This window comes from Mastigoproctus giganteus, chromosome 3 (assembly GCF_048544385.1).
Source record: "Mastigoproctus giganteus isolate SK-2022 chromosome 3, ASM4854438v1, whole genome shotgun sequence".
Lineage (NCBI taxonomy): Eukaryota > Metazoa > Arthropoda > Arachnida > Uropygi > Thelyphonidae > Mastigoproctus > Mastigoproctus giganteus.
This window is the reverse complement of record NC_143577.1, coordinates 199,653,251-199,668,692: the sequence shown is the minus strand read 5'-3', so window position 1 is coordinate 199,668,692 and position 15,442 is coordinate 199,653,251. Positions and strand designations below refer to the sequence as shown.

Sequence of the window (15,442 nt, the reverse complement as noted above, 5' to 3'; positions counted from 1 at the left end):
ATGCCATATAATTTTTGATGAACACAGTTACATATTCAAAAAATTTAAAGTATTGTTTGAAATATAAACAGATTTCACTTACTTGCTCCGGAGGATTTTTGAGGATGAAGGTTGTGAGCTTGTGAGTAGAATCAAGTTGACCTGAATAGCCACAAGCTTTACATTTAGTAGTAATTAAGCCTTTCTTTTGAAGTACACCCTATAAACAACATTAAAAAGTTTTTAAAATAATAATACATTATTACACTTTGTACACACATTACAATTTTACAATAAAATTCTATCACAACAAACTTCTTGGGAAAGAACACTAATCGTTTTGCTAAAACAAAATTTTGTACTATTGGGCATCACTCAAAATTACTTTAAGAGCTGTTTTTTTGATTTAAAAAAAAGTATATGTTTGGCACATGTTTCTAACAAGGGAATCTGGAACATGTTTCTAACGAAGAAAGGAAATTTCTGTGCATTTTACTTAAATACTGATTTTAAATTCAAAAATAAAAAAAAAAAAGCAAAACACATTCTACAAATTGTAAATACATTTGTACAGAGATTATGGTTTTTATAACGTATCTGTTTTATAGGAAATAACTTTTTTTGTAAAACTTTAATAAACCATACTTTCAGGAAAATGGTATAGTAGAGATAACATCATTAATTTAAATATTAATACTAAAAACAATTTATTTTATTGTTTAATATTATTTTTCAATATAAAAACTCAATTTCAGTGCTGACTAAAATTGTGAGTTTAGATTGTACTAAAGTTGCATAAGATTACCAATTCTAAATGCATTTTTTGCCAAAAATGTGGACTGCTTACAGGAATATTTCTAGTGTGAAAGACACATGAAAGAAACCTCTTTCATCAGTATCAGCAGGCTCATCTCCCTACTCCTGTTGGATTTGATATCATTTGATTTTTTATGACACATCAGCAAGTTAGGACATGATGCCCAAAGTTTTAAAATAAAACACATCACGTTTATAGGCAACCTAAAAATAGCTTTCCATGTCAATAATGTACATAAAACAAAGTGGTATATATCAATAAAAACAAGTAAAGGATAAGACTGTATATGATAAGTATTAAAACATTTTTTGTAGAGATATACAGCCTGTAAAAACTGAAAATTTTCAGACAGCCTTTTACACTCTGTCAAATAAAATTTAAGAGTGCAAAAAGTTCAGTCAGATGGTTAAAAGTGAGAGAACCACTGTGCCAAAATAAATTCAGGCATTCAAAACATTGTTTAAACATAATATGGGAGTTGGACTATCTTCTGCTTGTAGGTAATATGAAGAAATATGGAACACCACAGTGTGGATTTTTAAATAAAAAATTAATCGAACACAAAACCATCTTAGAAATATAGGCCGAATTACCGCTTAAGATGAACATAATGTAGCTTTTCATTATTTATAGGCAATGATCATTCAATAATGATTTATTTATTAAAAGTACTATATACAGCTTGAATACTGAAATTGATAATTTAAAAAGGCAGGAAAGTCACTGTACATTACAACTGAAGTGCCATGGACTTCAAAATCAGGATGTACTTAGCTATAGAGAATTACTTGAGAGGAACAATGAATGCAGGAGGAAAACTGATTGGTCCATGCTGGATGTCTGCAGGAGCTGAATGCTCTTAACAATTACTGTTTCTCAGAGTTTGTGATTAACTTCACAGCTTCAAGAGAAAGCTGCATTATGCTGATTGGCTCAGGCTTGTCAGTTTTGAATATCCAAGTGATCTACAGAGGACGACAGGGGATTGAGAGTTTGATTCAGTTCTCAAAGGTCTGTCTTGGAATTTTTGGGATCTCTTAGTGCCAAAATTTCAAGACAGACAAATATTTCCCTTTCATAAATATCTGCTTTGAGCTTTCAATCCTTGAGTTTTCATTTTCAGTTTGGAAGAGATTTCCTTTTAGACAATTCAAGAAGATCCTATTCTGAGAAAATGTTTCAGGATCAGTTCAGTGTTTTGTGGGGTGTTAATGTAACTGACAATCTCCAATAGATGTGACTCAGAAGCTGTTCTGAGTGTTACTTCAAGGTCTCTGATGCCACAAGAATGAAGTGCTTAACTCATTTAGGGGAGCCTGCCCTTCCAAACCCTTCTTGCATGACAAAGGGTGACATTTTCATTGTGGGCTTCTCACTATTGGAGTGAATTATCAAGTATTAAGATGTTGGACTTGATATATCTTCAGCTCTACATAAAAAGAGAGCCAAAGTGATGGTTATCTGGGTCGTGTAAATTTTCTGAAAAAATTTGTTGGGGTATCAAAAGATTTATATTATCAGGATTCACAGCAGTCATTTTTCAGTTCTTGGGCTCCCCCACACACCAGAGTCCATTACCTGACAAGCAATAGATGTACTTGGGAGTGAAACACCAGAGCTATCCAAGTGCCATGCTTGTACCTCCACCAGTTCGAATCTTGTCCCTCGGTCCATAAGGGTAGGGAGAATTGGCTTCAGCAGTCGACCCTCGCAGGTGAACCCACTAGCCAATTGATCTCTTTTACAATACAGGAACTCCTGTATTGTAAAAGAAGGGACTAAAGTGGTGTTGAAGTTGGCCCTTCAACCACCAGGATTCCCCCTTTTCAGTTTCCATGGGTCAAACAGTGTCTAACAAACACAAAAGATTCCTATGATATTATCCTGGATCATAACAGCCAGGCTGTAGGCACAGGATACCAGTCTAGAGGAACAGTAGAGTTGCTGGGAATTCACCTCACTACATACAGATGCCCACATTGAAGGCACTCATACTAGAAGCAACTATATTTTTTTTGTTAATGACTTAAATTTTTTTTCCCCAGCTTTTTAATTTTTAATTATGCAGTTTTATTACTAATCAAAAACAGCAAATCTCACTTATTGGATTATATGGGGTCAAAGGCCTGCACCACTAAATCCGATTGTTCATTAGTATTCAGGTTGTTATGTGTTTGTAGAGGAAATGGCTTTTCAGTTTTGAATATGCAATGATCACTATATTAGACTTCTCCTATTGTTTGTCCTCAATCGGATCGCCCCACTGATGTACCTAATAACCAAATAAAGTCCATCTATTCAAAATCTTCCCTCGCACATGCACTCTTTTTTCTGATCTTATCAATTATCATTAATTAATAGATGTTTTATTTTATCAGTTATCAATAGATGTTTTATTTTATCAAGTCACACTGGCCATCTTTTGACCTCTTCAAGAAGCTGAATGTCTTTTTATTTTTAGATATATTCTTTATATTTGGATGATAATTCAAGTGAAATATCACAACTACCTTATATTATGATCTCCCAATCTATAAGCAAATGTTCGATAAACTCATCTTTTGACCTTTTTAAGAAGCTCAATGTATTTATTTTTGATGTGAAACATCCCTGGTGCACCTGCAAAAACTTCAATCGAGTAAATCTGATTGGTAATGAAAAATGCATCACGGAAGTGATTAACTCATCTGCAGCTTCCGCCAGAGGGGCTTCCCACACTCCCATCACTAGTCTGTGCCAAGCACTCACTAGTAGTGTGACATGTTTTTTGTGACTGGTTTGATATCTCGAGTTCTAGTGAACTGATTTACAAAATTCAAACCCATTCGTTTGAATTTCGTTATCTGCATTAGAGAAAAAACAAAACAAAAACTGTGTACCTTGTATGCACAAAAGATGTTTTATTTTATGTGAAAACATCCTTGGCTTGGAAGAAGTTAGCGAAATCCAAGCCAATAACCTAATTACCCATTTGATTGTAGGCACGTGACAAACACTTGTATTGTTGAATATATTGTTGAATAATTGATGTAAAACATCTATAATGACATCACAATGGATTGTGATGTCATTATAGATGTTTTACATCAATAGTGGCAACGTGTTCACCAATGCCAAGGTCAAGTGCAGAGCGTTCTCAAGAGTATTGAGAAAGAATGAGAGCAACAAAACCTAAGAAAATAAAGACGAAGGTCGCAAGTATCAGGTACGCAATTGATGCTGTTTTCCAGAGACATTTAGATATGTTGCAATCTCAGGTATACATCTCTTACTTTAGTTTTCATAAATCCATCGTAATTGCCACCAAGGATGTTTCACATAAAACCATTTATTGCATGTGCTCGGCACAGGTTTTTTTTTTTATTATTATTACTTTTTTTTTTTTTTTTTTTTTGCTGGTTCTCTGTACTTGGACAATAATCTAAGGCCACTTAGTTTATTTGTTTACGGTGGAATTATGAACTCAGGTCAATAAATCACAGACAGAGCACTATGGGCCTTTACCCCACCTGTATGATAACACTAAACTCCCTTTTTTCTGATACCATTTTTAATTCAAAAACAAAAAATAGTCCCAGCAAAGATCCTGAAGGACCTTGGTTCAATTTGAAGAGTAAACAATAATTGCAGCCCTTTGGCTCCTATCTCGAAGCCACCCTGTGATCCATCAAAAGATCTTATCCACAATCCCAACATGTTCTAGCTTATAAGGTAACCCCTCAAGTGCAGAACAGTCAAATGCCTTGCAAAAGTCCGCTGTTTACTTGGATTTTTGCAAAGCATCCAACTCAGTCCCACACAAAAGGTTACTGTATAAGCCAGAATATGCTGGGATCACAGGTAAGATTATTTAAATGCTATTACTTTCATGTGGTTTTTGCCTGTAATTTCCATTATTTCACACTTGTTTTTAATTCTAAATGAACTTTAATTTGTCATTTTTGAAAATGTTGAAAAGGTAAAGATAAATTAAACCTTTAATTTACTTTACTTCAACTAGCAGTTTAAAATTTTTTCATTCCTCTGAATAAGATTTTTCTAAGTTTACATTATTAACTTTTCATTGAGAAAGAAAGAATATTAATGCAGTGAAACAAATGTACAAGTACTCACAAGTACAGTTTCCGGATTTTCACAAGATGGACATAGAACATAGCGCTTAATAAAGCCATCAAGCAGATCCTGCAGCTTTGGGGCTTCGTGAGATCCATTTACAATGTAGCGTTCATTTTTTAGATCAAACTGAGTTTGTGCTCCAAGTTCACATCCAAAGAATTTTGTGGCATCTTAATAAATAAATAAAATAATATAAACATATTAAATATGGATATGTTTTAATCTGTTCGTTATATATCACAGAACCACGCCAAAGATAATTTCGTATAAAGCATTCCTTCTTTCACATTCAGACTTTTTAACTTTAACACTTTAATAACTAACACATAATTTAATTTTAATTATAAAGATTATTATTCTAGCTGAAAGTTAAAAACAAACTTGCAATGAATTCTTATCATAATGAACCTGACAGCTAGATTCTGCAAATTTAATGACAGAAAAAATGAGTGTTAACTTACACTCACAATAATTTTGTTATAAAAATATTTGATTCATATAACCAGAAAAAAAATTTAATTGTAATTATATTTTTTTACAATTTCACAAGAATTTTTTTATAGTGAAGGGTGAAAAATTATTTAAATGTTGAAATTGAATTAATTGGAAAAGTGTATGCACCTCTACATTCAATTTCTTCCTCTAAGTACAGTGAACAAAAATTTAATGTTAAGAACTGGGCTTATCATATAAAAGATGACCCCATATTGTTGTGATACTATTTGTTTAAGATAGCAACTTAGATTGATCACTTCATAATGGTGCCATCTTGCAGATCTTAATGCAGACTTTTGATTGATAAACCAGAGGGGGGCCAAAGAATCCACAAAGATGGAAATTGCAAAAAGAGATGCATACAATTTCCAAATTATTTCAATGCATGCACTGAAATAATCTACAACCTTTACTATTGAGTTGAATAGGGCAAATGTGATCCAGTATTAGAGGTTAAAGGTATATATTTTTCTTATGTGCTTATATGGAAATCCCGCCCACTCCCACATCAAAGTGAGTATGTACACAGCTACTCACTTTGATCTGATTTTATACACAGATTTGCCAATAAATGCCATCAATTATCTGATGAGAAACCAGTTAGTTTTTAAAGTTGAAATTGTGCCTCAGATTATTAAAAAAAATTGGAATATTCACTTTTTTTTTTGGCAATGCCATTTATTTCAAATATATTAGCATTTATTTCAACCCATGTATACGTGTCATTAGTAACAAGAGCGTAAGCCTAAAACCAACTTTGGACTACCAAGAACTAAGAATAAAATGTACCTTTCTGGAATTCATTTTGAAAAATACACTTGTCATGAGCATATCAATGGCAGTTATATGCAGGAATACATATTTATACTTAAAAATTAAGTTCAAAGTTTGTTACATTTCTTAGAAAATGTTTTGGTGCTGGAAGGCTTTGCAAGTTAAGCAGAGCAGAAGGTGTGAGAACTGAATAGCAGCGAAAGCCAGTTAATACATGACTAAGTTGAGCATAGAGGACTCTGACCCACGAGTAAATGGAGATAGATAAGACGCATGTAGCCAATGTGCATAAAATTCCTTTACTTAATTAGAAAAACACTTGGTATTGCTGGGAGCAGATTACAAGGGAGGGAGGCTATTGATTCTTGTAGCTTCTGGATCTGCCCCTAGGTAGAAAAATGGCACATTTCCAAAATAATGTGGCATGCTGCAGTTAAAGGCTGGCCACCTCTGCTCTACACTATACTGGATGATAATAATAAATAACGTCTTTAGTAATAATAGCAGTCATTATTCCAAAACATTAATTCCTAACTACCTCACTTCTAAAAGTCAAAAAACTAAGAAAAATCAACACAGGAGCAGGCACACGCTGTATATAAACATGAAACAATGTAAAGCATTTTTTTTACATTGTATTATACTTCTCCAATTGAGAAAATAATGAAGGAATGCTAAAATTCACATTGATAATTCTATTGATATCTTAACAGATATTTTAATAATTTTAAATATTGTACATAAATTTAATTAAACAAATATTTATGGTTGTAAATATTGTACTGGGCATAGCCTCTTTCTCTACATAGCTGTGAGCAAACTGGGTTTGCTACTTAGTGCACTGATCTCATTGTGAAGGCACTTCATAAGTTGTCTTGTTATTGTAACTACTCTATATACAAAAAGCAGTCCTTCAATGGAGATGTATATTGCTTTTAAAGCATATCCTCTACCCAGACCCACAATTGTGATCCTATTTGAGCTCTTGTCTCTGGGCAGGTAGGCACTGCAAAAACCTCAACAACCCAGTGATGAATGAGACAATGTGAGATTTGAAATGGTTTAGAAAGTCTAGGCCAACTTCAAGCTATTAAAGCTTGTAAAGTCACTGTACATAGCTCTGAGGAAACTGGATTGCTACTGAGTGCATTGATCTCATATTGCAGAGGCACTTTGAGATTCCAAATAGGATCAAAACCTGGGTTTGGGTAGTGGGATACACTTTAAATAAAAAGCAATAATTTATCCATTAGAGCAGTTTTTTTTTTATTTTATTTTTTTATTTAGAATAGTACAATACCAAGGCAACTAATGGCCAAGTGCTTCATAATACGAGGTCAATACACTAGAGTAGCAAGAGGCTATGCCCAACATGTACGACTTCATGTAGCTTTCATAGCTTATGACTTTTTGCCTACACTTAATCATAATTTTAAATATTTTTAAAAATTTTTTTCCATTTTTTGTAGATGCAATGAACAAAGCCTGTACTATAGAGGGTTAACATAAAAAAAAGTTAATTACATGGATAGGAAATCGTGGTAGCAAAAATGGATCTTGTATCATCTAGTGCACGTTAACATGCTAAAGTTGTGTTGTATACAGTGTAAATTTGTACTGCAGAAAAAGAATCTACTATCTCAGGGGTGAGAACAGATCAACACCTTTGGTGTAATATTACTCATTTAACTTTCCAAATTAACCGCAAAACCGTGTGTTTGGTAATGGTAGTGGCAAGTTTGATCCAATATTTTTATTTAGCCTCCCTTCTGACCCATTAGACTTCAGTGCTGAGCATTTGTTATTAATGAATTTAACTACATTGGGAAATTTGAAAGCTTTATTCTTCCTTGATTTAGCAAGGGAGTTCGCTCTATTCTACCAATGACTGCAGTCATAGTCATCACAGAAACTATCTTTTCCTCTTTTTTTTTTAATATATATATGGCAGGATTGAACAAAAAAATAATAATAATAAATAAAATAATCTTCAAAAGCTGGATATAATTTGAGAAAACATTCTGGTAATCTTTACCTGAAACTTCCTTATGGAGTGTCAAGGTGATTCATATATCATCAAAAGTTTCTGGACAAACAGAAAGAATGAAGCAATCTCAATTTTTCTAAACAGGTACTCCCTAAGCCTGCTGCTTTCCTCTGAATCAGTCCTCGATCACACAAATCATTTCATTATTTGTCCCAACATATTGCCCTTACAAATGAAAGGGCAGAAAACAGATAGTAATCCAAAGGGGTCATACCTGATTAAGATATGTGGATAGTTGTGACAAAAATTCATAAAATACCTCATTTGTTTCTGTTGATTACCCAAGCCTGGTGACTGGTATCACTGTCATGAAGGAAGAGGATCTCTCTTGTGTGTTTCTCATGACATTTAGCTTTTTACTGTTCATGTTGATTGGTTGGTTTGATGTTTAATGGTGCATTGGCAGCTAAGGCCTTTTACTGTTCATGAAATTTCAGTAACAAGAATCATATTTGCCCACAGTGGAGTTATCTTTCTGAAAGTTATCAAAGAATCTGCAGTTAAAGCAACAACTAGGTGGCAGTGATCACAGTGTATTAATGTGGGATTTACTCAAAGATGCAACTACCATCAGGGGTAAAGGGAAGGGTTTTTGCTTTCATAAAGGTTACTACAGTCATCTCAGACAGTTTTTAAATTCTATACAGTGGAATAAACTGATGATGTTACCAATCAACAAATACTAAATGGAAAGCATTCAAGGAATTAATCTTGGAAGTTACTAGGCTTTTCATAACAACTAAGAAATACTGTTCAAGGTTTAGGCCTAAATGGATGTCAGATAAACTAATGAGACTGGTGGCAGAGAAGAAAAATGCATGGGATAAATATAAATTACCAGGAGACACAGACACCTATGGTAAATATAAGATAGTCTGTAATCAAGTCACAAAAGAGATTAGGCAAGCAAAGGATGCAAAGAAAAATATGAAATACTTCTTTACTTATGTAAATTCTAGAAGGAAGGGAATGAATCAGATTGGTCCACTTGATATCGATGGTTCGACTGTTGATGATTCTGTCAGGTAGCTGACAAACAGAAAGAATATTTTGCATCTATATTCACACATGAGGAATTCTGTAGGGAAGTGGAGGCTAGAAGCTTATCAAACTAACAGAGAGTTAAATGATTTTGTAATGACTGAGAGCAAAGTGGAGGAGAAATTGCTGAAGTTAAACATAAGAAAGGCACCTGGAGTGGATGGGATCTATCCAGTTATATTAAAGGAGGCAGGAAAGGAAGTAAGCAGGCCCTTAGCCATGATTATGAGGGCATCCTTGGACTCAGGGGAGGTCCCCACGGACTGGAGATGTGCAAATTATCCCCAATTCAAAAAAGGGGATCGAAAGGTGACAACTAATTACAGACCTGTCAGTTTAACTTCTGTTCCGGGAAAAATAATGGAGTCACTGGTAAAAGAAGCACTGCAGGATCATCTAGAAAAGACTGTAGTTATAGTTCAAACAGCATGGGTTTGTTAAGGGGAAGTCTTGTCTGACCAATCTGACTGGATACTATGATGAGGTCACAAAGGAACTGTATGCAAAAAATAATTTTGATATCATATACTTGGATTTTAGGAAAGCTTTTGATGCTGCTGCACATGGAAGACTACTGTACAAGTTGGAGCAGTATGGCATAAAGGGCAAGTTGCTACAATAGATAAAAGGATGGTTAAGTGGGAGAACACAGGGTGGTAATCAATGGACACTGCTCTTCATGGACTAATGTTATTAGTCCATGAAGAGCAGATGGGCTGAGAGGTGGCAACTGAAATTTAACATGGACAAATGCAAAGTACTGCATATGAGTAGCAGTAACCCCATAGTAACATACCAACTGTACAGTACTACACTCAGGGTAGTGGAGAATGAAAAAGACATGGAGGTAATTGTGCAGTCAGATAAGAAATTTTCTAAGCAGTGCAGACAGGCTGCAAGAGTAGCTAACAGGGTCTTGTCAATGATATATAAGAATTTTGCTAGCAGGGATAAGGAGATGATTATCCCCTTGTATAAGGCAATGGTCAGGCCATACCTTGGGTGCTGTATACAGGTTTGGAGGCCTCATTTTAGGAAAGATGTTGAGCTACTAGAAAGAGTACAGAGAAGAGAAACAAGATTAGTAAGTGGAACAAAGGGTTGCTGCTACCAATATAGGCTTAAGTTCTGCAAATTGTCTCCAGATCATCTTGTAGGTGCCTGGAGACTAGGCACCTACAAGGTGATCTGATTGAGGTGTATAAGGCCTTGAATGGTTTGAGCAAGCTCAATTTCTGATGGGATTCTTCCTCTTGCTCAGATTCCACATCTGAGGGAGCATAAATTCAAATTGAGGAAAGACAGTTGCAGAATAGATGTGCAGAAATTTGCCTTTAACCAGTGGGTGGTTGATTGCCAGAACAAACTTCCACCTGTTGTTGTGGAAGTCGATAGATTAAATAAATTCAAGGCTGAACTAGACAAACTGTGGGAATGGTTGAACTTTTTTTTCTTTTTCTTTTTTGACTGATGCTATATTAGCTTGCTTTCTTGCTTCATATGCCTCTAAGAGAACTGATACTATTCACTTAAGTCTATTTCTTCATAACATGAGAAAATCTTCATAACATCACTCCACTGATTGTTTGATATCCACATCATAGTAATGAATCCTGGGAAAATCTTGCAATTCTCTTTGCACAATTCAATCTTTCTCCATTCTGGATCTATTCAAATATTTTGGTAACAATATGCTGAAATTTTTGTCTTGCTCAATTCTCAACAGAGAATATGATAGACTTTTCACACGGTAGGTCTGATGTCTTTGCTATGTATTGTAACTCAGTCCAGTAATCTTTTAAATTATGCAATGAACTGCACAGCACTAACAGCTACCATGGTTGACAGAATTACAGGTCATTCAGAATTTTGTTGATTTCCAGTGCTTTTACTACTGCTTCTGAATTCAGCAACTGAGTTTTTGATGGTACTATAAGATGTACTCTCACTGTCTGTAATGCCTCCATCATATCTTCAATTAAAATTCACTTAATTTTTTTTTAAATTAAAGACTTAAAAAAATATATTTCTTTAAAAAAAGTTTTATATTCATATAAATATTTGGGATAATACTGCATTTATTTTATTTTCAAATAATGAAATATATGGTAGACCAGAAAATTTCCAAATAATCCTAAAAAAATTTTTCAAAAACAACTTGTGTGAGACCATAGATGTTTACTTAACTTGTGGAAGTAAAAAGGAGGTAATCCTGAACTTTAAACAAAGTCATACACTTGAAAAGTGCTCTCATTAATTACTGTTAAAACCATAAAAATAATAATAACAAAAAGTAAAATAATAATTCAGGAACTATTGCAGCAGAAGTTTGACCATATTTAGAAAGCTAGAAAAAAAAAATTAACTTTATAATCATTAATTAAAGAAGAATGCAGGAGCATTATTTCTGAGAAGCACCTGTCAGGTCCCATGCAACCACTGCCAGGTCAAAATGAAGTTTTTGTATCACTTATCATTCTGCTTAAGCTAATTGAAAACATGTGAACATGGCATTAACCCCTAAGTAGCACAGCATGCTCTGTAAAAATGCCTAAGCCTAGCCAAAAAATTTATTTCCGCTGAAAATGCCCTCATTTAAAATTATTTAAACTGTATTTTATTCAAAATTATTCAGATTCAACTTAGAGAAAACAAATATAAAACTGTAAAAAGTATTAATTTTTTAATAATTAATTCTCAGGGAACAATAAAACTTAACATTTGAAATAAAAACACTTACATGTAGGAGGTCTGTTTAATGCTTTGGCAATATCAACCATATTTACAATGACTGTTTTTATGCCATTTCCTTTTCCTTCAACCTAAAATTAAGATAAAGCTGATTCAGTGAACAGATTTCATGCAATCACTCAAATTAAAAAGAAGTTTTTGTATCACCTGGCATTCTGCTTAAGCAAATGGGAGACACATGGGAATCTGGTGGCAGAGGTTGAGTTACATAAATATTGTGTGAAAGGCAGCATAAAGTGGGAGAAAATATGTATAAAGAGCATTACAGGAATACCTCGCATAGTTTACAAATTGAAAAAAAAAAAAAATAAATAAAAATAAATAAAAAATAAATAAATAATAAATAACTGCGTTACGCACCAATACACTTGATATGTATGTATGTATTATAATGCGAGCACGTAGGCCAATGCATTATGGATTCAAGGCCATTCTGACTGTTGTTGAAACTCCCATTATATACGGACTCTGCTAGCACTCATACATTAATAAACACTAGATTCCGAGTGGTGAGGTCATTGATTGTGCGTAAGCTGTACAAATATTTTTCGCTGTGTATTTTTATTAAAGATTTTTTAAAAACATTACACCTTTATACTCAAATATGAGTGGAAAGTAAAAATGTAATGGAGCTGAGTGTTCTTCTAGATCCAAACATCGAATGAGGTATGAAAGTAAGGCAGGCGTTGCAAAATGACATTCGATATTATAAAGAGATGTATGTAGATAAAAAGAAGAAAAAAAAACAGTACATACTTCACTTATATTCTTTTGGTATGTGCATACTGCAATAAAAATCATTTCTACTGTACTTACTAGTATTTTTCATTTTTATCATTTTAGTTTCTTAAGAACTTCGTGTGCATCAATTTATAGTAAACAAACACCTATATATTTTTGCAACTTGACCCATATTATCAAATTGTTGGAATGCATTACATTAAAATACACACTAATAATACCTTGATCAGCACGGTTTCTCATAGCATGGCATTTTTTTGACACCAATTAATCGCACTATGCGAGGTATTCCTGTATATATGTTAAGCACAAGTAAAAATAAGGTTCGTCTGATCTCATTTCAGACTTTCCAGCAGTTGCTATTCGGTAACTGTGTCATATCCATCTGCCAAGTGTTTTCCCCATTCAGAAACTTCATAACTATCAAAAATTTTGTGGTGCTTTCCTGCATATCAGCTTAATTTAATAACATTTTATTGTTTTGTATTTAAAATGTAAATAGTTTAATTAAAAATGGCATCTTTAATATGGTTAAAAATATTTGAACACCCTGTGTAGTTATGTATGTAATAAAAGAAAATACTGAATTTGCACATTCACTTTTAAACAATATACTGACTTTAAAAACAACTGAGTGTGTTGTTTTTAACTTGTTTTGATTTAAGTCATACCAAAAAGTGTCTGCCCATCCTTTTAAATAAAATTTAAAAGGATGGGCAGACACTATAAATAACATCTGTTATAAAACAACTTCTTTACCAAAATTTGTTTGTCCTGAAAAAGAACCATTTTCAGAATCCACGGTATATTATTTCATAGACAGAAAAAAAAAAAAAAAAAGAGTACTTAAATCTTATCATATTTGACCTAATAATTATTTTTTCCAAATCTCTCACAAGCCATACAAAATGAGCTCAGATATCTTGTATATATAAGCAACTACAACTTAAGTTAATATAATTGTAAAGCTTTAATATTAAAATCTTATAATTATCATAATTCTGCCATTTAAATCTAAGATCTTTCATAATAGAGCATAATGATACTCAGCTACCACTGAATTCAGACTCCCTGCATTCAATCAACTGAAATAAATTGTCTAATGCTACACTATGATTATTAGTGTATTCCTTATAAATTAAACATCTTAAGTAATCCTTACTGAACTTGTCAATTCTGGTAATACCTGCATGTCTTGTGGGTCTTCTTTTCCCTGGCATCAATTGCTGTTGTTCAGTTATTGCATCCTTTTTCAATGCTTGCTCGAGAAATCCCTAATGCCTATCCTGCTCTTTCGTAAACAAATTAAACATTTAATAGAGGTCCTCCATTTTCTTTTTTCCTTTATGAAAATAGATCACCACATTTATCAACATAAATTTGAGCAGTTAACTGTAAACTTCTTTCTTTCAAGAAGTGCCTACCACCTGCCTCCGCTAGCTTAAATTTTAGTGCTCAAGGAAGAAGGGTAGAACTTATCTCAATTGTCCAATTAGGATTTTTTCTTGTAAGAATTTCATTTTAAAATAAAATACGCATGATTTAAAAAACAATCAAGTTTTCTTTGAAACAACTTCATGTATTTCATACGTACGAAAAATTCACTCGGTGCTGTCTTTTTCATGTAAGCTGTTGCCCAATTCCAACACAATGCAGAACCAGATTCCCCAGGGGGTGGGTCAAAAGTTAGCTGTTCTATAGCTTAAAAAAAAAAAAAAAAAAAAAAAAAAAAAACACATTTGAGTTTAAACTGGTAATCTAGTAAGATTTTTGATTTGATTTGATTTAAGAATTCTTGGTGCAAAAGCTACTGTGGCTAAAATGCACCTGGAAGATTTTATACAACAGTTTTGTTCTAATTCGTATATTGCTGCTAATAATTTCCAGATCTAGTAAGAAAAGGACATATTTCATATATTAGCAGTGAGGTCTCCTTTAGTTCTCTTAGGGTTATAGAAAAAGGAACAAGGTAGCTCCTAAAATGTTAGGTTCATAATACAGTAAACCCCCGCTATTCGCGGGGGTTACATTCCTGAGAAATGCCGCGAATACTGAGTTATGGCTCCCATAGTAATAAAGGGGTTCCGTTCCAAAGTATGAAATATATAAGAAAAACTAATCTAAAATTTTGTCTATGTATGTATTATATGTACCTCCATAATATGACTATGTACATAGTGAAATGCAAGCATATGGCATCGAAATGAAAATAAGAAACAATTTAATATTAAATGTAATATTTATTAGAAATTTCAAACAAATCTTTCAAACAAACACCTTTGCTAAATAAAAAACTTATCCTGTCAATGCTATCACCTGTTTCGCTAAAGTGTTGATAAAGGAGTTTTGCCTTTTCACGAATGATGAGTGAACTTAACGGAATTTTATTTTGAGTTCGGTCTTCTATCCACAGATTTAAAGCCTTTTCCATTTTTTCTAATTTAACATCACGAGTTACAGAGCAAATTTTTGAAGCAATTAGTGTGTACGGCGGATTTTTTCTTCCGATTTCTTGATTGATCGTACTGTTGACTTATTGATTTTATAATGTTTTGCCACTGAGGAGACACTTTCACAATTAGAAATTTTGTCTAATAACTCAATTTTATTCGCTAATGTCATAACCTTCTTTGATCTTTTCACATTTCCCTTGTTATTCGTAGCCATATTTTTGTACGGGT

The 15,442-nt window shown here is 33.3% G+C and overlaps 1 protein-coding gene across 4 annotated transcripts in view; it reads right to left on the bottom strand.

Annotated features, from left to right (window-relative positions):
- The window catches only part of LOC150088568 (eukaryotic translation initiation factor 5-like), a 164,422-nt gene that overhangs the window by 64,902 nt on the left and 84,078 nt on the right, over positions 1-15,442 (bottom strand). For all 4 annotated transcript variants that reach the window (XM_090369566.1, XM_090369569.1, XM_090369568.1 and 1 more), the window contains 3 exons: positions 12,010-12,091; positions 4,910-5,082; positions 83-199 (listed from right to left, as the gene is read on the bottom strand). In XM_090369566.1, coding sequence (XP_090225692.1) covers positions 83-199; positions 4,910-5,082; positions 12,010-12,091 — 372 coding nt within the window. The remainder of the gene's footprint in view (positions 1-82; positions 200-4,909; positions 5,083-12,009; positions 12,092-15,442) is intronic.